Source organism: Balaenoptera acutorostrata, chromosome 19 (assembly GCF_949987535.1).
Source record: "Balaenoptera acutorostrata chromosome 19, mBalAcu1.1, whole genome shotgun sequence".
NCBI classification, from domain to species: Eukaryota; Metazoa; Chordata; class Mammalia; order Artiodactyla; family Balaenopteridae; genus Balaenoptera; species Balaenoptera acutorostrata.
Window position 1 is genome coordinate 58,084,438 of NC_080082.1, and position 25,601 is coordinate 58,110,038.

The following is a 25,601-nucleotide window of genomic DNA, read 5'->3' on the forward strand; positions in this document are numbered from 1 at the left end:
ATTCTTAGGGATAGATTGTCATTTTAGTACTAGATTATCAGACCTGCGTTAGTGATAGAATATCACAAATTATTTTCTCCTCTTTTTCGTACTTTTTTTTTTTTTTTTTTTAAAGTTTTACTTGATTTTTATTTATTTATTTATTTATTTATGGCTGTGTTGGGTCTTCGGTTCGTGCGAGGGCTTTCTCCAGTTGCGGCAAGCGGGGGCCACTCTTCATCGCGGTGCGGGGACCGCTCTTCATCGCGGTGCGCGGGCCTTTCTCTATCGCGGCCCCTCCCGTCGCGGGGCACAGGCTCCAGACGCGCAGGCTCAGCAATTGTGGCTCACGGGCCCAGCTGCTCCGCGGCATGTGGGATCTTCCCAGACCAGGGCTCGAACCCGTGTCCCCTGCATTAGCAGGCAGACTCTCAACCACTGCGCCACCAGGGAAGCCCCTCTTTTTCGTACTTTTTTGAAAATTTATTTATTTATTTATTTGTTTTGGCTGTGCTGGGTCTTAGTTGCGGCACGCGGGATCTTTTAGTTGCAGCAGGCGGACTTCTTAGTCGCAGCATGCATGCAGGATCTAGTTCCCCGACCGGGGATTGAACCGGGGCCCCCTGCATTGGGAGCGCAGAGTCTTACCCACTGGACCACCAGGGAAGTCCCTCTTTTTCTTACTTTTTATAAATGGAATCAAAAAGTATGTTCTCTTGCTTACTATTGCCAATTATGGCCTCTGTTGCTCAATATTAGTTTTGTGAGACTCACCTGTAGTATTATCATGTAGATGTACACCATTCATTCACACTGTTGTATGGTATTCCACTGTGAAGGCACCACAGATATTAGTTCCTTTTACTGTTGATGGGAATTGGGGAGAGTTCTAGTTTTAGGCTCTTGTGAATGGTACCACTACGAACATTCTATAACATGCCTGTTGGTGTGTTTTGGTACATATTTCTGTTGGGTATATATCTAAGAGTAGGATCAATGGGTCATACCAATACTTGTTATGGTTAATCATTTTCATTTTAGATTTTCCAGTGGGTCTGTAGTGATACCACATTTTAATTTGCATTGTGAGTTTTGTTTTGTTTTGGTTGCGTTGGGTAGTAGTTGTGGCATGCAGGATCTTTGTTGAAGCATGCAGGATCTTTCCCTGTGGAGCGCGGGCTTCTCTCTAGTTGTGGCATGCAGGTTTTTCTCTCTCTAGTTGTGGCGAGAGGGCTTAGTTGCCCCGCGGCATGTGGGATCTTAGTTACCCGACCAGGGATCGAACCCGTGTCCCCTGCATTGGAAGGCGGATTCTTTACCCCTGGACCACCAGGGAAGTCCCTGCATCGTGGGTTTTAATTTGTGTTTCCTTGATGACTAAGGACATTGAGTGCCTTTTCATGTATGTATTAGCCATTTGGAGATCCTCTTTTGTGAAGGGTCTGTTCAAGTCTTTTTCCCATTTCGCTTTTGTGTTTTCTGTGCTTTTGTGCTTGATTTATATGTCTTTATAGAGTCTGGATATGAGGCCTTTGTAGAATTTATGTATTGTAAATCTTGTCTTCTATTCTGTGAGTTTCCTTTCATTTTCTGAATGGGGTCTTTTGATGATGGGGTCTTTTCATTTAAATATAATACAGTCTGTCATTTTCTTTTCATGGTTGCCACTCTTTGGGTTCTGTGTAAGGAATTTTTGTATACTTTAGGGTCATGAAGATGTTCTGTTTTTTTCTAAAAACCTTTACATTTAAGACTGTAATTCATCTGAAATCAATGTGTGTATGATGTGAGGTAGGGGTTAAGATACATTTCCTCTCAGGGCTTCCCTGGTGGCGCAGTGGTTGAGAATCTGCCTGCCGATGCAGGGGACACGGGTTCGAGCCCTGGTCCGGGAAGATCCCACATGCCGCGGAGCAACTAGGCCCGTGAGCCACAACTACTGAGCCTGCGCGTCTGGAGCCCGTGCTCCGCAACAAGAGAGGCCGCGATAGTGAGAGGCCCGCGCACTGCAATGAAGAGTGGCCCCCGCCGCTCGCCACAACTAGAGAAAGCCCTCGCACAGAAACGAAGACCCAACACACCCAAAAATCAATCAATTAATAAATAAATTAAAAAAAAAAAAAAAAAAAGATACATTTCCTCTCAATAACACTTTTTAGCGGTTTTACTTTGGATGACTGGTGTCAGTTTCTCCATTTCTGAGGCGAGGGTAATACTAGTGCTTATATTGTGTGGTAGTTGTGAGGATGAAGTGAGTTGATATACATAAAGATTTAAAGTAGTTCCTGGTACATAGAAAGGACTCAAAGAAAGGTTAAGCATTATTATTATAATTAATTAGTATCATACATCAGGCTCTGTGCCAAGTACTTTATGTGCATTAGCACATGTAATCCTCACAGCATCTAGGAGGAAAAAATATGCATCTGTGGGATGGAATTGCCCAAGTCAACAGCACTAAGTGGCAGAGGTGGCATTTGAACCCAAGCCTGTTGGACTCCAGAGTCTGATGTGGGACATTTGCTCAGATTTTCAGTTTGGGGAGGGCGAGGGGCTATGGCCCAGGCCCAGGTGCTCTCCTGACCACACGCTCCCACTGCCCCCCACCCCCAGGTCGGCTACCAGATCCGTTTCGAGAGCACACGCTCGGCGGCCACCAAGATCGTGTTCCTGACAGTGGGGCTGCTCCTGAGGCAAATCCAGCGGGAGCCCAGCCTGCCGCAGTACCAGGTCCTGATCGTGGATGAAGTCCACGAGCGGCACCTCCACAACGACTTCCTCCTGGGTATCCTCCGGCGCCTGCTGCCCCAGCGACCTGACCTCAAGGTCATCCTCATGTCCGCCACCATCAACATCTCGCTCTTTTCCAGCTACTTCGGCAATGCCCCCGTGGTACAGGTGCCCGGGAGGCTCTTCCCCATCACGGTCGGTGCCCCCCTCCCCCCTCCCCAGACTTCCCACCTGGCCTCTGGCCACCCTGGACATGTCCCTTCTCTTCTCTTCTCTGTTTACCATCTCTTTGATTAATGATGTTCTCTCTCTCTCTTTTTTAAAGTTGCTGTTTTTGGAGCATTTACAGTGTGCTGGATAGAGTGCTAAGTGCTTGTTAGAGGAGACCCCAAAATTTAAAGGCTCAAATAACATAGAAATAAATTTTTCATATATAACCCAAGCCAGCCAAATGTGGCTGGTCCAGGCTGATGGGCAGCTCTGTTCTACGTGGTCATTCAGGGACCCAGGCTCCTCTTTTCTCATTGCTCTACCATCTCCTAGGGCAGGGTTTCTCAGACTCAGCGCTTTTGACATTTGGGTCTGGATAATTCTTGGCTGCCCTGTGCATTACAGGGTGTTTAGCAGTTTCTCAGAAGTGGCAGAGCCAGGACTTGAATCCCACTCACAGACAGACATGGCCCTGTGCTCTATAGCTTCTGTTTGCCCTTCCAGATCTCCTTGTCCCTTCCCCACCTTCCTGTCTTCCCTGGGAGGCACAAACGGACCCCTTTCCCCTCTGCCTTCTGGTTGGCCAGTGGGAAAAGGAGAGTCAGCCCCCTCCCCCGAGGTCTCCAGTGAACTGTGACCCTCACCCGAAGTCACAGCTCCTTTTCGAGATGTCTCTCCACACAGCTCTCTCCTTTATGGTTTTGATAACCACTACTTCCTCTTGTTTTTGGGCCCAAGAATTGCTAAGAACTCTGAGGTTCCTAGCACCAGGAGATGCACTGTCCCTTGTGGTTTCTGGGTCTAAATGCCCATCAGTCTGTCTTCTAAGTAGCCATTAGAAACAGCGAGGATGCTTTCAGAGAAGTGATTTCTATAGTTTTAATCCCAACTCCACCCCTTAAAATTTTGTTCTTGTTGGAGTTATACTCCGGATACAAAAGAGTACCCATATCACAAGTGTACCGCTCAATTAATTTTCACAAATTAAATACCTGTATAGAGCCAGCACCCAGATTAAAAAACATGAACAGTACCAGCACACCAGAAACCTTCCAATTACCTTGATACTTTGACCTTTTATTACATCCTCCTCAAATTATCGTCTCTGAGTGTGCTGTCTGCTGCCTGACTGATCTGTGTCTTTTCTGTCAGCCTGTGACCTCCCCGCCCCGTTGCTCGGGAGCTGGAGTGACAAGGTATGCTCCTGCCTGGGGTTGTCTCCTCACAGGTCGTGTACCAGCCGCAGGAGGCCGAGCCAACAACATCCAAGTCGGAGAAGCTGGACCCGCGGCCCTTCCTCAGGGTGCTGGAGGCCATTGACAATAAGTACCCACCCGAGGAGCGGGGTGACCTCTTGGTCTTCCTCAGTGGCATGGCGGAGATCAGCGCCGTGCTCGAGGCCGCCCAGACCTACGCCAGCCACACCCAGCGCTGGGCGGTGCTGCCGCTGCACAGTGCCCTCTCTGTGGCCGACCAGGACAAGGTGGCGCATGCAGCCAGGCCGCGTGGGGCAGATGCGGGTCTAGGAGGGGTTGAGGGCGGCTAATGCAGGACTGATGTGACCCCACAAGCCAGGGCTGTGGGCTGCAGAGGGGCTGCTCCCACCTTTGAGTTCCTGATGAGGTGGGAGGCATTGGAGCTGAGCTTTGGAGGACAAGGAGGGTTTTGAGTAGGAGAAGAGGGAGGAAGGCAGTCCAGGTGGGGGGGAACCAGCTTGAGCAAAGGCCTGGAGGTGGGAACCTGTGAGTGGGGTGTGGGGAAAGGTGAAGAGACCGCCTGGTTGGAATGGAAGGGTGCTGGGAGAGAGGCCTTTGGGTCACTATCTTAGTTATTGATTGCTGTGTAACAAATTACTCCCAAACTTAGCAGCACGTTTACTGTTACATTCATTATCTCACATAGTTTCTGTAGATCAGAAATCTGGGAGGAGCTTAGCTGGATGTTTCTGGCTCAGGGACTCTCATGAGGTTGCAGTCAGATGTCAGCTGGGGATGCTCTCATCTGAAGGCTTAACTGGGGCTGGAGGATTATCTTGTCAGATGGAGCTGGCTGTTGGCTGGGGGCCTCTCTAGGGGGCTGTTTGAGTGTCCTCACAATATGGTGGCTGGCTCTTCCCAAGAGACCAAAGTAGAAGCCACAACATCTTTTATGACCTAGCTTTGGAAATCACAAACCATCATTTCTAAAAATGATGAGAACAGTATCCCTTAGTTTTTTTGGTTTTTGGTTTTTGGTTTTTTTTTAAATTTCCAGATAGTAGATAGTTTTATTTTATTTATTTATTTTAAAATTTATTTATTTTATTTATTTTTGGCTGCGTTGGGTCTTCATTGCTGCACACAGGCTTTCTCTAGCTGTGGCGAGTGGGGGCTACTGTTTGTTGCAGTGTGTGGGCTTCTCATTGCGGTGGCTTCTCTTGTTGCAGAGCATGGGCTGTAGGCACGTGGGCTTCAGTAGTTGTGGCAGGCAGGCTCTAGAGCACAGGCTCAGTAGTTGTGGCGCACGGGCTTAGTTGCTCCGTGGCATGTGGGATCTTCCTGGACCAGGGCTCAAACCCGTGTCCCCTGCATTGGCAGGTGGATTCTTAACCACTGCGCCACCAGGGAAGCCCTATCCCTTAGTTTTTAACCCGGTCTGCCCTGTTCAGGGGGAAGGTACTGGGTGAGGGTGTGAATCCCGGGAGTTGAGACTCCCCCAGGCTGTCCTGGAGGCTGACTACCATAGTCACCTCCGGAAGAATCCCTTCAGGTCAGACTTGGTTGTTTAGTGATTAAAGAAACAACCTTTGAGCACCTCCTTAGTGCCCCCCTTGCTTCAAGGGGCCTCTTTGGGACACAGTGGGAGCTGAGATATGGTTCTTCCCCTCAAGCTGCTGGTCTGCTGAGGGGGGTTAGACAAGTAATTGACAATCCCACAAGTGGTAGAGGAGAACTCTGGATACTCTGAGAGCAGAGTCTTGGTGGATTCAGGAAAGGCTTCCTGGAGGAAGGGACTCTGCACGTGGAGACCTGAGAAAGCCCCATTCTAGGAAGGGGGTAAGGAGAAGCGTGTCCCAGCTGACGTGTGTGGAGCACTTGTTTTGTGCTGGGCGGAGTCCTGAGCTCTGTGTACTCGTTGCCTCTGATCTTCACAGCCGCCCTGGCTGCCAGGTCCTGTTGTCCCCATTCAACAGATACAGAAACTGAAGGCACTTATGCAAAGTCACATAATTGGCAGAGCCAGGCTGTAGAACTTGGTAATTTGGTACCAGAGCCCATACTCTTAACCAGAGGTTGGCAGACTTTCTGTGAAGAGGGCAAATTTTTAGTTTTTATGGGCTCTATGGTCTCTGTCGTAACTACTCTACTATTACAGGTAGAAAGCAGCTGTAGACTGACCTGGTGAGGCTGTGTTCCATTAAAACTCGATTTACAAAAACAGGTGGCAGGGTGGATTTGGCCTGCAGGCTGCAGTTGCTGACAGCCACTCTTAACCCCTGTGCTTGGCTGTCTCTTGGGTCCATGAGAAGGGCTTGTGCAAAGGGCCTGGGGTGAGAGAAAGATGGGACAGCTGGGAAACTGCACTCAAAGTGGCTGGGTCCAGATTGTGAAGGGGAAGTCAGGAGAGATGGGACTGGAGAGGTGGGCAGGGTTAGACCACCAGGGACCTTGAAGACCCAGTGTGGTGGTGGGCTTTGTCCTGAGGGCACTGGGGGGGATCATGGGAAGGTTCTGAGCAAGGTGGCGGGCGATGCCAGTTTGTGCTTTAGCAGATCCCTCTGCTGCATGTGAAGGCTGGATGGGGGGGATGAGACTAGAGACCAGGGAGGAAGCTGGAGCGGGATTGGGGTGGGAAAGGAGGGGCGTGGAGCAGGGCAGGGGCTGTGGGTTTGGGGAGGAGGGAATGAATTCATGAGATGTTTAAGATAATCAGGTGTGGCTGGGTGGGTGAGAAGGGAGGGAACACCCAGGACAGCCCAGGTTTCTGGCCCCAGTGATGCAGTAGATGATGAGCCATCTCTAAGATGGGGCCCCGAGTAGGGAAGGGTTCAGTAGAAGGTGCTGAGGCTGTTTTACACATATGGCTGTGAGGTGCCCATGGGACATCCAGGAGGCATCCAGGAGGCCACTGGACACATGGGTTAGTGAGTGCCGAGTTGTGCAAAGGGCCTGGGGTGAGAGAAAGACAAGGCACTGATGCCGCCTCTTCACTATACCCCAGGTGTTCGACATGGCCCCACCTGGAGTCCGGAAGTGCATCCTCTCCACCAACATCGCTGAAACCTCAGTCACCATTGATGGGATCCGCTTTGTCGTAGATTCTGGTAAGCGCTGCCCCCCAGCTACCTCAAGGATCTGGTGAGAAGTGTGGGGTTTGGAGCTGTGCACATGTAGTGAGGGAACTCCGGACCACAGCAGGGAGGAGGTAGTGTTTAGGGCTGTGGAGCAGTGCCAGCATCTTAATCTTGCTCAGGCCTTCCTAGCTTGCTCCTGCCTCAGGGCCTTTGCACTTACCGTCGTCTCTGCTGAGAGCTGTCTCTCCCCAGATTTTTACACGGCTCACTCCCTCACCTTATTTCAGGATCTGCGCAAATGTCTCCCCATTAGAGAAGCCCACTTGTTCACTTTATCTAAGTGATCTCCTTTCACTGTCACTTCCCTTATGAGGCTTTATTTTTCTTCATAGTATGGGCATTATATTTTATATATCTTAATCTATTTATTGTCTGTCTTCCCAACTAGACTGTTCTCTGGAAAGTCAGCATAGCCTAGTGGCGAGGAGACACTGGGGCCAGCCTGCAGGTACACTTCCGGCTGTGTGACTCTCAGTGCGTCAGTTTGCTCATTTGTAAAATGGCAATAATAACAGCACCTCCCTCAGGTTGTGAGGATTAAAGAAGTTAGTACATTTGGGGGCTGAGGCTGGTACCTGGCACAGGGTGAATGCTCAATAAATGTCAGCGGTTATCTTATTGCATTGAATCTGATGCCACTGATGATAAAAGATTCCATAATTTTATGTTGGATGACTGAACCTCTGAGTAAGAAAAGGCTTGAGAAAATAAATGAAAAGATAAGTGAATGAGGAAACTAAAGAATACATTAACAAAATGGTAGGGTGGGGCCAAGAGTAAGCTCTCAGTTAGTGTTACTGGAACAAAGGAGTAAGTGAGGGTGTCAGTGAGTGAACGGCTGGGTAGAGGGCCAGGCGCATGGAGGGCCCACGTGGCTCCTGCACACACATTCCCTTCCCTCCCTGCTACCCTCCTGCCCACCCAGGGAAGGTGAAGGAGATGAGCTATGACCCGCAGGCCAAACTGCAGCGGCTGCAGGAGTTCTGGATCAGTCAGGCCAGTGCTGAGCAGCGTAAGGGCCGGGCGGGCCGCACGGGCCCTGGTGTCTGCTTCCGCCTCTATGCCGAATCGGACTACGATGCCTTCGCCCCCTACCCTGTCCCGGAGATTTGGAGGGTCGCCCTGGATGCATTGGTGCTGCAGGTGAGGCAGGGGCTGGTAAGGGACTGGATCCTGAGTGCTGGTGCCAGAGAGGAACCCAGGAGGCATTTAGACATGGTTTCAGGGTCAGGAAGGGCAGGACTGGCCAGGCCACTGAGTGGAGCTCATTCCTTCCAAATGTCAGATCCCGTATTGAGGGGAGAGCTGTCCCCCCAAATCCACAGGGTCATGGGAAGAACCTTGTGACTCAATCAGAATGCTTTCAGCTGTAACAGAAAATCCATCAAGAAGTGGCTTTAAAAAAAAAAAAAAAAAGAGGTGGCTTTTATTTATTTATTTAATTTATTTTTTTTTAATGGGTGAATTTTTTTTAAAATTTTATTTATTTATTTCTGGCTGTGTTGGGTCTTCACTTCTGTGCGAGGGCTTTCTCTAGTTGCGGCAAGTGGGGGCCACTCTTCATCGCGGTGCGCGGGCCTCTCACTATTGCGGCCTCTCTTGTTGCGGAGCACAGGCTCCAGACGCGCAGGCTCAGCAATTGTGGCTCACGGGCCTAGTTGCTCCGCGGCATGTGGGATCTTCCCAGACCAGGGCTCGAACCCGTGTCCCCTGCATTGGCAGGCAGATTCTCAACCACTGCGCCATCAGGGAAGCCCCAAGAAGTGGCTTTTAAAACCAGGGTTTTGGGCTTCCCTGGTGGCGCAGTGGTTAAGAATCTGCCTGCCAATGCAGGAGACATGGGTTCGAGCCCTAGTCCGGGAAGATCCCACATACCGTGGAGCAGCTAAGCCCGTGAGCCACAACTACTGAGCCCGTATGCCACAACTACTGAAGCCTGTGCGCCTAGAGCCTGTGCTCCACAACAAGAGAAGCCACTGCAGTGAGAAGCCCTCGCACCACAACGAAGAGTAGCTCCTGCTCGCTGCAACTAGAGAAAAGCCCGCGCACAGCAACGAAGACCCAACGCAGCCAAAGACAAATAAATTTATTAAAACAAACAAACAAAAAACCAGGGTTTCTCAGTACATTTTATGTCATGGCTCGTATCTCAGTAGTTAGTTTTGCTTAGATTAGGCTGCTGTGACAAATAGACCCACTCACATAACAGCCAACACAGCAGAACATTAGTCCTTGGGTTGGTGGGCAGTTTCCTTTATTCATAGACCTGGGCCTTTTTTCTCTCATGGCTCCGTCATCTCCCTGGGGCCTCTTCATCATGTGTGTCAGCCAGCAATGGGGAGAGAGCATGGGACTTACGTTTGGGAGGGTGTGAGGGCCATGTCCACAAGCAGTGTACTTCCCTTCCACTCACCCTGGTGAGAGCTCAGTTCTGTGGCCACACCTCGCTGCAGGGGAGGCTGGGAAGTGTAGTCTCTGTGCTCAGGAAGAAGCAGAAATTGGAAGTGGGGAACAGCAGGTGGCATCTGCCTCAGGCTCACACGTGCCCAGGTGGGAGAGAGGCATGAACCAGCCCCCTTTCCTATGGGTGATGCACACTGATTGTTTCTATTCATTTGATTTCCTTTTTAAAAAATGCCAGTTGTGACCCATGTCATGGAGTTCTGACTCACATAACCTGCTGTTTGAAAAATGCTGACTTGAACAATACAGAAAACGTACCGTTTCACATAACAAGAAACCTTGAGATAGGGAAGTACCAGGCTTGGTTATTTATTTATTTATTTAATATTTATTTATTTATTTAATATATTTTGGTTGTGCCAGGTCTTAGTTGTGGCACATGGGATCTTTTTTTAGTTGCGGCACGCGAGATCTAGTTCCCCGACGAGGGATTGAACCCGGGCCCCCTGCACTGGGAGCGTGGAGTCTTACCCACTGGACCACCAGGGAAGTCCCCAGGCTTGGTTATTTAAATAGAATGGTGAGGGCTTCCCTGGTGGCGCAGTGGTTGAGAATCTGCCTGCCAATGCGGGGGACACGGGTTCGAGCCCTGGTCTGGGAAGATCCCACATGCCACGGAGCGACTGGGCCCGTGGGCCACAATTGCTGAGCCTGCGCGTCTGGAGCCTGTGCTCCGTCCGCAACAAGAGAGGCCGCGATAGTGAGAGGCCCACGCACCGCGATGAAGAGTGGCCCCCACTTGCCGCAAGTAGAGAAAAGCCCTCGCACAGAAACGAAGACCCAACACAGCCATAAATAAATAAATAAAATAAATAAATAAATAAATAAATAGAATGGTGATGTCATAAAGGACCAGGGTTTTTTCTAGCTTTCCAGCCTCAGCTTGTCAGCAGCCGTTCTAATGACGATGATCATGATGATGATGAAAAGCACTTACCTAGTACTTCCTGTGTGCTAGCTCTGTTCTAGGTGCCTGAGTTACGTATATAACTTTTGCTCCTCACACAATCTCTGTAGTAGGTAAACTTATTCCAATTTATGGATGAGAAAAAGGATGCAGAGAGGTTAAGTAGCTTGATCCATGTGGTATGGCTGGCAAGTGGCAGAGCCCGGATTCCATCTGAGGCTTCAAGCTCCAGAGTGTGCCTCATGAATGCCACCTGGCTCTGGTAGCCATGGGCAGCACCTCCTCCTTCTTTACTCTCTGGCTGCAGAGGCGATGAACTGCCCTTCTTTGTGGATCTCATTTTTTTTTTTTTTTTTTGGCCGTGCCAAGCAGCTTCCAGGATCTTCGTTCCCCAAGCAGGGATTGAACCCAGGCTCACGGCAGTGAAAGCGCGGAGTCCCAACCACTGGACCGCCAGGGAATTCCCAATTTGTGGGTCTCATTTTTAAGGCCGTGGGAACCTTTTCCAGAAGCCCCCTGGCTGGTCTCCCATCCTGTCTTGTCAGCAGAACTGGGTCACGTGTCCACCCTGTGACCTGTAATTGTCCGGGGGGTGTGGCATTGCCCGACTGGATCAGAGCAGTGATTCGCAGTCCCAGCTGCATGTTGGAATCACGAGAGCGCTTAAAAAAACAAAAAACATCCGTGCCCTACCCCTCACCCAGAGCTTCTAGTTCAAAGGTCTTTTAGTGAGTATTAGTGATCTCCCAGACAACACCACAGCTTCATGAGCAGGGAGGAAGGTGGTACCACTGGTTGCTGGGTGGATGCCAGAACTTCCGGTGCCCTCCAGATCAGGCCCAGGAGAGCAGGGCACCTTACGCAGAGACTTTGGCTGAACCCCTAGGCTCTCTGAGCCTTGTTCTCACCCTCTCATGGTCACGTGAGCCGCATGCCGGCCTTGCCTTCATCCACTCACCAGAGAGGTGCTCCTTCCCTATGCCATGCCAGACCTGGTGATGGTACCTGTGTCACTGCTTCCTCCCCATGACCTGCTACCCCTCTGGGCCTTTGGATCAGTCGGGATGCTTTGGTCAAAAGTGAGAGCAACCCAACTCAAACTGTTGTTAGCAGAAAAGGGGATTTTATGGATTTGTGTGTCCATGTTGCGGGGGGGGGGGTCTAGCTTAGGAAAAATTAAGGATTTCTCCATCTTCTGTGACTGGGCTAATTTCCAGGCAGTGGAAAAACTAACCACAATAGCTCTGGGCTTCCATCCTGGCCCCTCACAACCAGAGAGGATGCTGGAGCGTCTCTCTCTCAGCTCCAGTCTGCAAAGTCCCAGGGAAGGATTCTGAATGGCCCAGCTCAGGTCATGTGCTCATTCCTTAGTCAGTCGCTCTGACCAGACGCTGAGAAACCTCAACTGGTCCAGCTTAGATCGTCTGCTCACTCCATGGCCAGGGTGTGGAGAAGAGCTGCTAGGCAGACAGACAGATAATGGCCCTCCTTCCCTGCTTCTGTACAATGGGCCTTGACATTGGGCATTTTAAAGTATCACAAGTTTGTGATCCCTGAGTCCCCCAGTGTTCCACAGTGGCTCATGTGTTCCCCATTCCTGACAGGGTTTGGTTCTCATTCCAGATGAAGAGCATGAGCGTGGGGGACCCCCGAACCTTTCCCTTCATCGAGCCCCCCCCACCAACCAGCTTGGAAACGGCCATCCTCTACCTCCGGGACCAGGGGGCCCTGGACAGCTCAGAGGCCCTCACCCCCATCGGGTCCCTGCTGGCCCAGCTGCCTGTGGATGTCGTGATTGGTGAGGACCCCCCCTTTGGGTGATCACATAGGGTGCTGGGAATGGGTGTGGGACACCGCTCGCTCTGAGTGACCCAGGGGCAAGTCTGGTCCTTCTCTGGGCCCTGTCCATTCATTCTCAGGTCCTCTGTGTCAGGTCCTGTTCTAGCGCCAGGGATACAGCAGTAAACAAAACAGACACTTCCCTCTGCACAGCCTGTCCCCAGCTCCACCGTGGTACCCCCTCTCTTGCGGTTGGATGTCAAAACCACCTGCCTCTTCCTCTTGCTCTTCCTGAGTCATCCCTGCCCCTCCCGAGGAACTTGCTGACCAAGGCATATTCATCTTGCCCAATCCTCCTGACTTGAGACATTCTGTGTCTACCAGCAATCCACGGCCCAGAGAATATTCCTAGCTGAGTTCTACCACCTGGGGCACCACTTCCCAAGCATAATGCTCAGGAGAGCTTTCTGCCTGTGTCAGTGTCGTTAAAGTCTCCGTCACTGCGGCACGCTGGAGCGTCAGGATGGGCAGCGGGCTGGATACCACCAACCCTGGGGGCCACCCACAGCTATGGAAATGGTTATTTTTGTTTATTTTAGAAGGAAACAGGGCTAGTGCAAGGAGAATCAGATCTGAGAAGAAAGAGAACAGTCTGTGAGCATTTGCTTTGTGTCAATGGAAGACTTTGTGGCCCTTATTTCATCTTCACCTGGTGAGGGGAGGGCCTCTGGGCGCTCGTGTTGTACAGTTGAGGAAAACGAGGCTCAGGGAAAGGCTGTCCCTCGCTCGCCAGGGAGGCACGCCCCAGGCAGGCTGGCACCATCGGTCCCCAGGCTCTGCGGAGCAGGAGACACAGATGATGCAGTGCTGGGCAGTTCTGGGCCCAGGTGGCTCAGTCACCGTTCTTGCTCTGTGCCAGGTGGAGCTCCCAGTGCTTCACAGGTGAAACACAGTTCATCTTCACAGCAGGTAGATGCTGCAGTTAACCCATTTCACAGATGGGGAAACAGAGGCACAGAGAGGTGGAGGGACTTGCCTGAGGTGACAGAGCTAGGGGGTTCTGGGACAGCCTTGTTTTACTGCCCTGCTTTATCTTATGAGGCTACATGTGTAACAGGAACTTTCTGGAAATGTAGGCTAGGGGAACAGTGAGGGTGAGTCATGCATGACATGCAGGCCACTGACCTTGGGGCAGGTGGAAACAGTCTTCCATCACATTGGGATCCGATTCTGGGTTTGATTCTGTCCCTCTGGCTCCCGAGGCCCTCTGTGGGTGAGGTGGAGGGGGGGTCAGGGGTCCCAGAGGGCTGGGGGTGCTGTCAGGCGCCCAGGAGGCTCAGCGCGGCGTCCGCCCCCAGGGAAGATGCTGATCCTGGGCTCCATGTTCCACCTGGCGGAGCCTGTGCTCACCATCGCCGCCGCCCTCAGCGTCCAGTCGCCCTTCACCCGCGGCGCCCAGAGCAACCCTGAGTGTGTGGCGGCGCGGCGACCCCTGGAGAGTGACCAGGGCGACCCCTTCACGCTCTTCAACGTCTTCAACACCTGGGTGCAGGTGAGGTTGACAGCAGGGTGCCCCCGTCTGGCTGTCGTTCTGCGCGGGGCCAGGGCCTCCCAGAGGCTGTGGCTCCTCCTTGTGCGCCCCGCCCCCACCCCAGGGAGGACCACTGAGCCCTCCGCAGGCTGGGCCTGTCCATTCGTGGGACCAGCACGTGCAGAGGCCCCCGCCTGAGGGGGAGCCTGCGGTTTCTAAAGCGCTGACGAAAGCCAGTGCCATCTGGAGAGAGTTTAGATGCCTTAGGGTGGGGGCTCTATCTCGAGCACACGTTCCCTGACCGGGCCGGGTCCTGTTCTGGGCAGTGCAGGCCCGGCCCTCCTGGGGCTCCCAGTTCAGTGCAGGAGAGAGACCGTCCCTGGACAGTGACCACCCAGAATGGGCTGTGATGGGGAGTCCAAGGGGCTGGGAGAGCCCAGGGAGGGTGTCTGACCCCATGTGGTGTCTGGGAGGGCTTCCTGTAGGAGGGGGCAGTGGGGCTGAGACCTGGAAAAAGGAGGAGAGCAGGTGGTGCTGAGGGAGGGCCGGCAGGCCTGCCTGCCATCCTCCCAGAGGCTGGTGTTTGGGCTCACACTGGGTTCGTCTGGGCAGTGGGTCGGCACCCCCATCCCTCCTCCCAGCTGGCCAGACCCTGACCCTCTGGTGGCCGGACCTCCACCCAGGTGAAATCTGAACGGAGCAGAAACTCTCGCAGGTGGTGCCGCCACCGGGGCATAGAGGAGCATCGGCTGTATGAGATGGCCAACCTGCGGCGCCAGTTCAAGGTGAGGCCCGGGAGGAGGGGTGAGGGCCGGCCTGCCCAGGCAGACAGGGCCAGGAACAGACCTGGCGAGCGGGGGTGGAGGGCGCTGGAGTGGGGTGTGCATAAACACCTTCTGCGGCACGGCTTCCCATCCTCTGACAGTCATGAGTCCCGCCCTACACATGCCTCCCCTACCGTCACATCACCAGGTGTGGGGTAGGGCCCGGGCAAAGGGGTAGAGATCCAGGAGGGCTTCCTGGAGGGGTGGACAGGGTCACAAGCCGCATCCTCACAAAAAGCCGCCTTCTCTGGAGTGGGGGAGCCGAGCTGGCCGAGTGCCGGCAGGCTGCACGGGGCACCAGATTTGGAGCCGGACGTCCCAGCAGTGAATCTGAGCTCTGCTGCTTGCTAGCAGTGCAACCCTGGGCGAGTTACTGGGCCTCTCGGGGCCTCAGCTCGTCGCTCTGAAAACGGGGAGGCTAAAAACAGCCCCTGCCTCCCAGCGTTCCCATGAAGATTAAATGAGTTAATACACGTAGAGCTATTTAGAAGGGCCTGACACACAGGTGTTCCCATACAAATGTTTGCAGTTTTCATTGTCATTATGAGGATGTGGTTCTACAGCTTGCTTGTGTCGTTAATATTCCACGAGCATCTTTCCATTCGAGCACAAAAAGATCCAGTGCCGAGGACTTCTCTGCGGTCGTGTAGCATGCCACGGAATGAAAATAACGGTGTAACCGTTCCTCTCGGCTACAGGAGGGCAGATTGCGGCCCAGGGTGGACGGTCACTGCCACGGCCTCCCACGCAATCACAGGGGTCTCCACGTTGGGGACCACCAACATCCCAGCTGTTCTCGGCATCTCTCAACATCTCTGACTTTCTTTTTTTTTTTTTTATACATCTCTGACTTTCTAAAGAGCGACAGTTCAACCTTTGTTGAGCCCCAGACGCTGAGAAACTAATGAAAAGTGTGGGTCCTTTTCTCTCTCTCACTCTCTGAGTCACATATGATATCCTATCTCTCCTCGTTGGTCGGGGCTCGATGAGAAACAGAAGGTCCAATCCAGTAGGTCCCTGGGAGACTGCTTCCAAAGGTGTGGGCAGTAGGTCTCTAATGTGCATTGGAATCACGGGGAGGGTCCGTGATATCCAGATTCCACACCCACCCCCCCTGAGATTCTGATTCAGTCATTCTGGGATGGGGCCCAGGTCTTGGCATTTCTGAGCGTACCCGGAGCCTGCTGACGACTGTGTGGAGAGGAGGCCCCTGGGAGGCCCCTGGGTGGTGATCGCCTGGCCTCCTCTCCCTCCTGGCGGCTGGCCCAGGCGTTCCGTTGGCCGATGACAGAGACGGCTCTTTCCCGGAGCACTCATGTGCCCGGCACCGTGCAAAGACTTGTTCTCATACAGCCCCTTTCGGCCCTAACAGCCCTAGCAGGGAGGTCCCAGGAAGGGCCCCGTTTTTCATTTGAGGAAAAGTGTGGCTCTAAGGGTGAGGTCTTGTGCCAGCCAGCAGCAGGCCCCAGACCGGAACGTGAGTCTGCATCCAGAGCACGCCTGGCCTGCCCCGTGTCCCTCACTCGGGCCCCACCCGCCCCTAGGAGCTGTTGGAAGACCACGGGCTGCTGGCCAGGGCCCAGGCCTCGAAGCCGGGGGACAGCTACAGTCGGTTACGGCAGCGCCGGGAGCGCCAGGCGCTCTACCAGCTGAAGCGCCAGCATGAGGAGGGCCAGGGGCGCAGGCGCAAGGTGCTGCGGCTCCCGGAGGACCAGGACGGCGGCTCCAGCGATGAGGACCGGCGCGGCGCAGCCTCCCAGGGGGCCGGCGACAACGTGGACATCCAGGTGAGGCGCCGCGGGGCTGACTGGTGCCTGGGGTGGGTGGGGATGTGGGCTGCCCTGGGGGTCTTATGGGACATGGCCCTGCTCTGGGGTCTGAGAGGACACAGCCCTGCCCTCATTCAGGAGGCAGGTTTCCATGGACAGGAGTCTACAGAAACCCTTGGATCCACAGATTCCAGTACAAGCCCCTGGGATAGCGGGGAGGGCCCTCGGGAACCCACCTTCCCCCGTGTTGCCACCAGGATGTGAAGTTTAAGCTCCGGCACAACCTGGAGCAGCTGCAGGCGGCCGCCAGCTCGGCCCAGGCTCTGACTCGGGACCAGATGGCCCTGCTCAAGCTGGTGCTGGGCCGGGGCCTCTACCCCCAGCTTGCCATCCCAGACCCGTTCAACAGCGGCCGCAAGGACTCGGACCAGGTGGGTCTCCTTCCCTCTCCCCGTCCCCGTGTGTGTTTTGTCGTCTGTCACCCCTTGCCAGCACGTGCTCTGTGCTGGGGATACAGCAGTGACTGAAACAGCCTTGGCCATGCCCTTGTGGGGCTACAGTCTAGTGGCAGGGGCGGGGGATAGACTCATTCCCAGACAGATGACCAGAGTGGTTGGGGTCGGGATGGGGACCCAGGGGCGGAGGAGGACCTGATCAGCCTTGGAGGAGGTCAGGAAGGGCTTCCTGGAGGAGGAGACTTCTGAGTTGAGATGAGGAGGAGGGAACCTGGCAGCAGGAAGAGCAAGTCTGAGGGCCTCTGTCACCCAGCGCCCGCCTTCGGCTTCTCCAGATCTTCCACACCGAGACCAAGCAGGGCGCCGTGCTGCACCCCACCTGCATCTTCGCCAACAGCCCTGAGGTGCTGCACACACAGGAACAGGAGGCCAGGGGCGGCGATGGGAGCCGAGGTACAGTGAGCCCAGGTAGGGGTGGGGAGAAGCCCTCCATCGGGGACGTGAGGGGCGGGACAGTGAGCTCAGGGTGCCTCTTGCCATCTGGGGTTACCCCCTCGCTCCTCCCCACATTCAGCTTCGCTGGGGCTTCTGACGTGGGACCTGCAGGTCCCAAGAGCCAGATGTGGCTGGATGGCCTTGGCAAGTCCACCCCTTGCTGAGCCTCGCCCTCCCACTAGGTGCTGGCTGCCCCGAGCCCCGAGCCCGTCCCAAGGCCTGAGGTTTTAGCAGTTAGAGCAGCGCCTGCCAGGAGACCTGTCCCGGGAGCCCCGTGAACTTCAGGGCTTGGTCCTGCCTGGGGAGCCCCCCCAGCCCCAGCGTTCAGGCAGTTGGATTCGGTCTACCTTCTAGTGGGATCGAGGCCACAAAAGTCGCCTCAGCTGAGGCTGCACTCAGGCCAGGCCAGTCCCACCAGGGTGCCCTTCCCCAGGCGCAGGCCCTGCACTCAGGAGCGGGCGCAGGCCCTGCACTCAGGAGCGGGCTTCACGTCTGCAACGTGAAGGACTAGTGGTGTGCTTTGCCTGAGCGCTGAAACACAGCTCATCCTTCTCCTGTTTGTAAAGAAAGTAACACACTGCACTAAAATGGTAAAAAGTAACCCCAAAAGGTAAGGTTTATGATTTTAAATACCAAAGATAGAATTTGAAATTTTCTCTCTAATCTTTAAGTGCTGTAAATTCCAAGTGAATTTACCCTCTTCCTATTACATTGTTTTACTCCTTTTTGAAAACATTTTGAAAGTTCCAAGCATCTTCCAAGTAGAGAGAGTGTGAGGAACCCTCCGTGCTCTTACCTAGCTGTAGCTGTCACCATTTTTCCATCCTTGTTTCTTCTGTCCCCTTGATTTTTTTTTTTTCCTTTTTGCTGGAGCATGTTAAGCAGGTCCCAGACATCTTACCAGTTAGTAATAATAATAAAAATCATATTCTTAAGGATTGTTTTTTTGCATCACCACAATGCTGTCATCACCCCTGACAAAATTAACAATAGTTCTTAGTATCACTGAATAGCCAAAATCACATCCAGCCTGGCAAAGTATTTAAGAATAAGCCACAGGCATTTTATCGTTACACATGTGCGCTTGTTCTTTGTGTGGATGTGTGAATGGCCCGGGTGGGGCAGGCAGCCGCTGGGGCATGACGGGTGTGGGAGGCGGGGGAGCTGAGCCGTCCCCTCGACCCATTCAGATGACAAGGACAAGATGAGCAGCAAGCACCAGCTCCTCACCTTCGTGTCCCTGCTGGAGACCAACAAACCGTACCTGGTGAACTGCGTCCGCATCCCCGCTCTGCAGGTGCGTCCCCGCCCCAGCCTCCCTGCCTCCCGGCTCCCGGTGCCATGGCTGCGTCCCAGGGCAGGGGGCCCCGGGTGGGCCTGGAGGAGCCGCCTTCCCCCAGGCTGGCTGCTGTCATTCATTACTCGCTGAGTGCCTGCTGGGTGCCAGGACCTGTGGAAGGTGCACAAGGCAAGACCCGGTTCCTGCTCTCCAGGAGCTCACATCTCGCGGGGGGAGGGCGGGCAGTAGCACTAAACGCAGTGCAGCACTAAATGATAGGGTAGAGGGCGATAAGCGTTTGGGGAAAATGAAAATAACAGGTAAGGGGATTGGGGAGGGGTGGGTTGAGGGGGGAGGGGAGGGGACAGGTTCTAGTGTGGAATTAGGCGATCCGGGTGGGCCTCATTGAGAAGGTGCAGTCAAATAAAGACCTGAGGGAGGGAGGGAGGGAGCCGTAGGGATCTCTGTGGGAAGAGTGTCCTGGGCAGAGCGGAGAGCAAGTGCAAAGGCCCTGAGGCACCACGTGCCTGGTGTGGACACGGAACAGCTGGAGCAGAGTCAGTGAGGGAGAGCGTGGCTGGAGAAGAGGTCAGGGAGGCAGGTGAGACTGGATCCCCCTCTGCCCCACCACCAGAGGGTTCTGAGCAGAGCTGGGACAGGGTCTGACACGGGGCAGAGGCCAGGAGCCCAGCAAGGAGGCGACTGCGGTCGTAGGGCAGGAGCGGGTGGCGCTGGAGGCTGAGGACGTGCTCAGGTTGCAGATATACGTGTGTATATGTGTCTGCAGCCAGCAAGGGGGGCTCCTGACAGCAGTAGCTGCCACACCTGTGTGCCCACTGTGGCGACCCTGTGGTTCCAGGCCTGGCCACAATTCTCACTTCATAGGGGAGAAGATGGGGCTGGGGGCAGGGGGCAGTGAGGAGGAGGGCGTGTCCCTTGACTAAGCCCCACAGCGAGCAAGTGGCTGAGCCTGAGCTCAGGGTCACAGGCCACACCTAAGGCCTCCCCCCATCAGGTGGGCGTCCCTGTTACCCCGACCCCCTCGCTTCCATCCCAGGGAACATAGAGGGAAGAGAGAAACCCTTCCTAGAGCCCTGGGAGATGTTGTTGCTGATTTCCACCGGCACCAAGATAGCGAACCCTGATCTGCTCCGTTATGTCTTCGTTCAGACATGTGCTGAGTGGCCACCGGGCACCAGCCGCTAAGTACTCTTCCGGGTGCTGGGAATGCAGTCGTGATCAGAATGGACAAGCTTCCCTGTGTTCGTGGGGCTCATGTATAAGTGGGGGAGGCAAATGGTAAAGAGAAGCACAAACGTAAGAGACCACACCAGATGCCGTACCAGCGCCGGATGGAGGAATGAGGTGGGGCGAGGGCCGGAGCACTGGTGATCAGCAGGACCTCAGGACGGAAACACAGCTTTGCTGGCCGAGATGCTGCCTGATATTTTAATCCGCCCCACCCTGCCCCTGTCCCTGCCCCGTACAGTTTCTGATGATGGAGAATTTTAAACATGCACAAAAGTAGACAGAATAGCACACTGAACTCTCATATTCTATCACCAGCCCCACAGACCCTCGACCCGTGGCCAGTCCTGCCCTATCCACTCACCCCCGCCCCATCCCATAGAATTTTCCCCAACGTGTTATCTTGACAGTTTTCAAAGAGAAAAGTTGAAAGAAGTGTAGAGTGAACACTCAATATTCCCACTCCCCAGTCCTACAGCTAACATTCGGTCTTTGCTTTATCACCTCTCCACTCATCAATCTATTTTAATAGGTGGGCTTTCTTTTGAATTTCTTGATGCATTTTAAAGTAAGTTGCTGACATCAGTACCCTTCACCTGTAAGCACTTCAGCATGCTTCCCATTAACTAGCGTTCAATATTTGTGTATATATTTTGAGGATAAAAGGTATAGAGAGTGACACATACACATAGTAAGCACGCCATTTGACGAGTGTTGACAAAGACACACACGTGTAGCCCCAACCCTAAGAAGATAGAGACAGCCACTGGCCTCCAGCACAGGTGACGACTCCCCTGACTTCTTGGAACCTGCTCTGTGTTTTACTCTTCAGTCTTCATTAGTCTCTTTCTCCGAGTAGAATTTCAGCTCCGTGGGGCGGGGCCTGAGTCCATCTTGCTCACGTTGTGTCTCTGGCACCCGGAAGAGTGTCTGGCACAGGGTAGGCGTGTGGCCAGTATTTGTTGCAGGGCTGGGTGGACGGCTGTGCGGGTGGGTGGATGCTTTGGAGAGACAGGTGGACGTCTGGATGGGTGGGTGAGAGAGTGGGGGGTGGGCAGGAGCCCAGCCAGGCGGGGGGCCCCTCTATGATGGCATCCTGCCCCTCCTGCCACTGCCTGTCTCCTGCCCCTTCTTTTCTAGTCCCTCCTGCTGTTCAGCCGGTCCCTGGACACCAATGGTGACTGTTGCCGTCTGGTGGCCGATGGCTGGCTGGAGCTCCAGCTTGCGGACAGTGAGAGTGCTGTCCGGCTCCTGGCGGCTTCCCTGCGGCTCCGGGCCCACTGGGAAAGCGTCCTGGACCGGCAGCTGGCCCACCAGGCCCGGTGGCGGCTGGAGGACAGAGATGAGGAGGAGGAGGCCCCCGTGAACCGCAAGGAGGTGGCGGCCCTGAGCAGGGAGCTGCTGCAGTTCACGGCGTCCAAGGTACCCGCCTCCGGGGCACCTGCACCCCCTTGGCCAGAGGGGCCATCAGCCATAGGGATGAAAGCTCTGGAAGGCCTGGCTTCCAGCTCATCAGTATGCACACATTTGGGGGTTTTCAAACCAGAGAGGTTGATGACAAGCCCAACGTCACACAGCTGGTAAGGGGAGAGCCAGGGTTTGACCCCAGGAGCCATGCCATTAACCCCTGCGGCCCTCATTCAACAGATATTCATGAATACATACTGCATGTGTGGTGCAGGTTACCCCTCGTTTGCAGTTAAGGGCGTGCAGGGTGTGAGAGGGAAGCTGTAAGGTATCTGTCTATTTGTGGAGGACAGACAGGAAGAATTCGGACGGAGCAGGTTTGAAACTGATCCCCCACCTCTTTTAGTGGTGGGGAGTTGAGAATTGCTCCTGATTCTATTGCTATTACCCGTGGATGGGGTGCGACCCAGTGGACCAGGGAAAGGGGAACAGGCTGACGTGCTGGAGGAGAAGGGGCAAGGTGGCCAGACTTGCAGGTCAGACTTAAGGTCTGGATGTGTTCCCAGCAGTCATAAGGAGAGAAGGGGTCTGGGGAAGGCAGGTGAGATGGGGGATGGGGCATCAGGGAATGTTCTAGACAAGCCTGTGGTCATGGTATCTGAAACCGTGTTGTGATTGGCTTAAGCAATTGGCCCCCATAACTGAAAAGTCCAGGGGTGGACTTTCGGCACGGCTGGATCCAGGTGCTCCGATCATGTCTGCCTGAGTCTCTCTCCCCTATTTCCTGTCTCTCTTTGTTCAGGTTTCCTACAGCCTCCGGCGGCTCACAGGGCTGGAAATCCAGAACCTCTATGTGGGACCCCAGACCATCACTGCTGCCCCCAGCCTCCCTGGCCTCTTTGGCTGCTCTACCCCGTCCCCCCATCCCACCAAAGGGGGCTACGCAGTCACTGACTTCCTCACCTACAGCTGCCTCACAGTGAGCACGGACCCCACCTTGGCCCCTCATCCTCCTGCCCCTGAAAATGTGACTTCAGTGATTCCCCCCACCCTCTGCCCCCAACCACACTCCAGCTTAGTCCAGGGATGCAGTTTCAGAAAGGGGCCTGCCAGCCCCGAGGGGTTTTGGGAAGGTCCCAGGCTGGCGGTGGGGGGCGGTGGGGAGCCAGGCCTGACACAACCTGCCTGTCGCAGAGCGACGCGGACCTGTACAGCGACTGTCTCCGCACCTTCTGGACCTGCCCCCACTGCGACCTGCACATGCCCTTCACGCCCTTGGAGCGCATCGCCCACGAGAACACCTGCCCCAAGGCCCCACAGGACGGTCCCCCAGGTGAGGCTGGGGCGGTGGCGGCCGGCGCGCCTGTGTTTGCCCAGCTGTCCGTCCAGCCTGTGGTTGTTGACTGTGCCTCGGGGCACTTGCTCGACACTCTGGGGACCCACGACCTCAGCCATCTGCCCTGGCTGGGGCCACGTGCGGGCCCGTCACAAGGACCCAGAGCCTGGGACCAGGAGGCCCTGGGACCACCTCGTTCTCAGGCCGCGCTGTCTGTCTCTCTTTGGTCTCTGTGTCTGCGCCTGTCCGGTCGGCCTCTGTGTTCCTGTCTGTTTCTCTGTCTCTCTCTTGCCATGGCTCTTGTTCTTTCCTCTGTCCTGCAGCTGTCTCTGCCTTGGCCACGTCCATCCTGTTGTCAGCCAGGGGACGCTGCAGTGGGCAGACCCGGGCACAGAGTCTGCTGCGATGCCCCACACGCCACACGCTGGCGCTTGCTGGGGAGATGGCTGTAGGGCCACGTGGTCCCACCCCTGGGCTCTGTTTGTCTCTTTCAGTCTCTGTGTCTCTGCTTGTGTCTTTCTCTGTGTCTCTCTCACCCCCTGGGACACAGAGTAAAGACTCGCCTCTGTGTGTGTATTGATCAAGGAGGGCTTCCTGGAGGACACAGAGCTGGAGTCGCCAGAGGCCAGGAGAGAGCCTAACCCCGCCAGGTTTCTGGGATGTGGGTGGGGGTGAGAGCATGCAATGGCGCGTCCCCCTCACAGCCTCCCGTCTCCTCTCCCTTAGGGGCTGAGGAAGCTGCCCCCGAGCCCCTCCAGAAGGCATCCGCCCTGCAGAGGCCCTACCACTGCGAGGCCTGCCAGAAGGACTTTCTGTTCACGCCCACGGAGGTGCTGCGGCACAGGAGGCAGCACGTGTGAGCCCAGCCAGTCCTGGGCCAGGGCCAGGGCTGGGGCCGGGGCTCCCGCCCAAGCCCCCGGCCTACGCGGGGAGGGAGCATAAATATGTGAATAAAGTCTCACTGATGGAACTTCCCTGGTGGTGCAGTGGTTAAGGATCTGCCTGCCAATGCAGGGGACATGGGTTCGAGCCCTGGTCTGGGAAGATCCCACATGCCGCGGGGCAACTGGGCCCGTGAGCCACAACTACTGAGCCTGCGCTTCTGGAGCCCGCAAACCACAACTACTGAGCCCGCGTGCCACAACTTTCGAGCCCGCGTGCCTAGAGCCCGTGCTCTGCAACAAGAGAAGCCACCGTGATGAGAAGCCCGCGCACCGTAACGAAGAGTAGCCCCCGCTCGCCGCAACTAGAGAAAGCCCGCGTGCAGCAAGGAAGACCCAACGCAGCCAAAAAAAAAAAAAAGTCTCACCGATGGACTCAGATCTTTAAGCCTGCTCCTGCCCATCCAGAAAGTAGCAGCTGCCTCTTGTTGGTCCTCCTCATGGTCTGGCTCTCATCCCTCCTGCTGCAGCAGGCCACCTGAGGTGTTTTGGCGTAGATCCGGGGAGTTAAGGCTGAGCAGGGACCTCAGATTCCAGGTACAGGATCTGATCGCCCCTGGTGACTGCTCTCTCCTGAGTCTGTACTCACGGCCTCTGCTTTCCCTTGAACCCGGGAGACGCTGCATTGGCCCATGTACATGTGCCACTTTGAGAGTTGGACGGGGTGGGTTCAGTGTTCCTGTGGACCCACAGGCTGCCTGTTCACCAGGGTCATTCTGCTGCGGGGTCCGTGGGCAGTCCTCAGCCATCCCCTCTGGACTCCCTGGCCATGCCTCCCCGACACACATGAAAAGGATAGGGAACGCTGTGAACGAGGACGATGCCAGTAAGTTCCACGACTCAGTTGAAATCTGGGTGACAACAGGATGGACGTGGCCAAGGCAGAGACAGCTGCGGGATAGAGGAGAGAACAAGAGACAAGAGACACAGCAAGAGAGAAACAGAGACACAAACTACCAAAGCTCACTCAAGAAGAAACTGCACAATGCTATGAACCTATTAAGAAATTTAATTCATAGTTACAAACACAGAGGACAGGCTTGGGTGGGTTCACTGGTGACCTCCAGCAGACGGGGAAGGGACTCAACAACGGCTCATTCACAGTGTGGAAGGCGACACCTCTGGGCCAGCATTGCCCTAATGCAAAACTTGACTCAGACGACACACAGACACAAAACTTCCTAAAAGTTTAGCAACTCATTCAGCAACATATAAAAAGAACAGTAGTACATCATGGCCAAGTGGCATTCTTCTAGGAATACAAAGTAGGTTTAACATTTGGAAGTTAATCAGTGTGATTCACCGTATTAAAAACAGAAAATGTGTTAGACGAATTTTAACAACACCTTGTGGCCTTGTGTAAACCCCCTTGACTGCTCTGCTCCAACATTTCTTTTCTCTGACAAATGAACACAGCTAAACTATTTTCCCCAGAGGTTTCATTTTGATATAGAAATCTTGGGTTTAACTTTATTTAATAATAAAATAAATATAAAAATAAGAGAAATACAAATATAAAAATAAAATTTAAAATAAACAATTAAAATCAATAAAATAAAATTTATTTAAAAGTGCAAGTAATAAAAGAAAATGATAATCAAACTTCATCAAAATTAAAAATCTGTTCTGCAAAAAATACTAAGAAAAAGAACAACAAAAAAAAGAATGAAAATGAAAAGGCAAGTATAGACTTGGAGAAAATATTCACTATATATGTATATTTAACAAATACATATATAATAACTATACATATTACATAAATATATAAACTATACAAAGAATTCTTTCAAATCAATGACAACTGCTTTATAAGAGGCAAAATACTGAATATAAACTACAAAAAGTAGATAAACAAATGGTTAATAAGCCCATGAAAAAATACTTGCAATCATTAGCTGTCGTGGAGATGCAATTA

At 53.9% G+C, this 25,601-nt stretch overlaps 1 protein-coding gene across 3 annotated transcripts in view; it reads left to right on the plus strand.

The window, feature by feature from the left end:
- DHX34 (DExH-box helicase 34) overlaps positions 1–23,719 on the plus strand; it is a 28,175-nt gene extending 4,456 nt beyond the window's left edge. For 2 of the 3 annotated variants that reach the window (XM_007168192.2, XM_057534758.1), the window contains exons 3-17: positions 2,593–2,904; positions 4,148–4,402; positions 7,120–7,222; positions 8,178–8,395; positions 12,246–12,420; positions 13,760–13,953; positions 14,616–14,717; positions 16,301–16,543; positions 16,783–16,956; positions 17,316–17,448; positions 18,666–18,772; positions 21,143–21,424; positions 22,212–22,388; positions 22,604–22,742; positions 23,472–23,719. In XM_007168192.2, coding sequence (XP_007168254.1) covers positions 2,593–2,904; positions 4,148–4,402; positions 7,120–7,222; positions 8,178–8,395; positions 12,246–12,420; positions 13,760–13,953; positions 14,616–14,717; positions 16,301–16,543; positions 16,783–16,956; positions 17,316–17,448; positions 18,666–18,772; positions 21,143–21,424; positions 22,212–22,388; positions 22,604–22,742; positions 23,472–23,605 — 2,748 coding nt within the window. In that variant the 3' untranslated portion in view covers positions 23,606–23,719. The remainder of the gene's footprint in view (positions 1–2,592; positions 2,905–4,147; positions 4,403–7,119; positions 7,223–8,177; positions 8,396–12,245; positions 12,421–13,759; positions 13,954–14,615; positions 14,718–16,300; positions 16,544–16,782; positions 16,957–17,315; positions 17,449–18,665; positions 18,773–21,142; positions 21,425–22,211; positions 22,389–22,603; positions 22,743–23,471) is intronic. The other variant, XM_057534759.1, reaches the window with a different exon arrangement.
- The last annotated feature ends 1,882 nt before the right edge of the window (positions 23,720–25,601 follow it).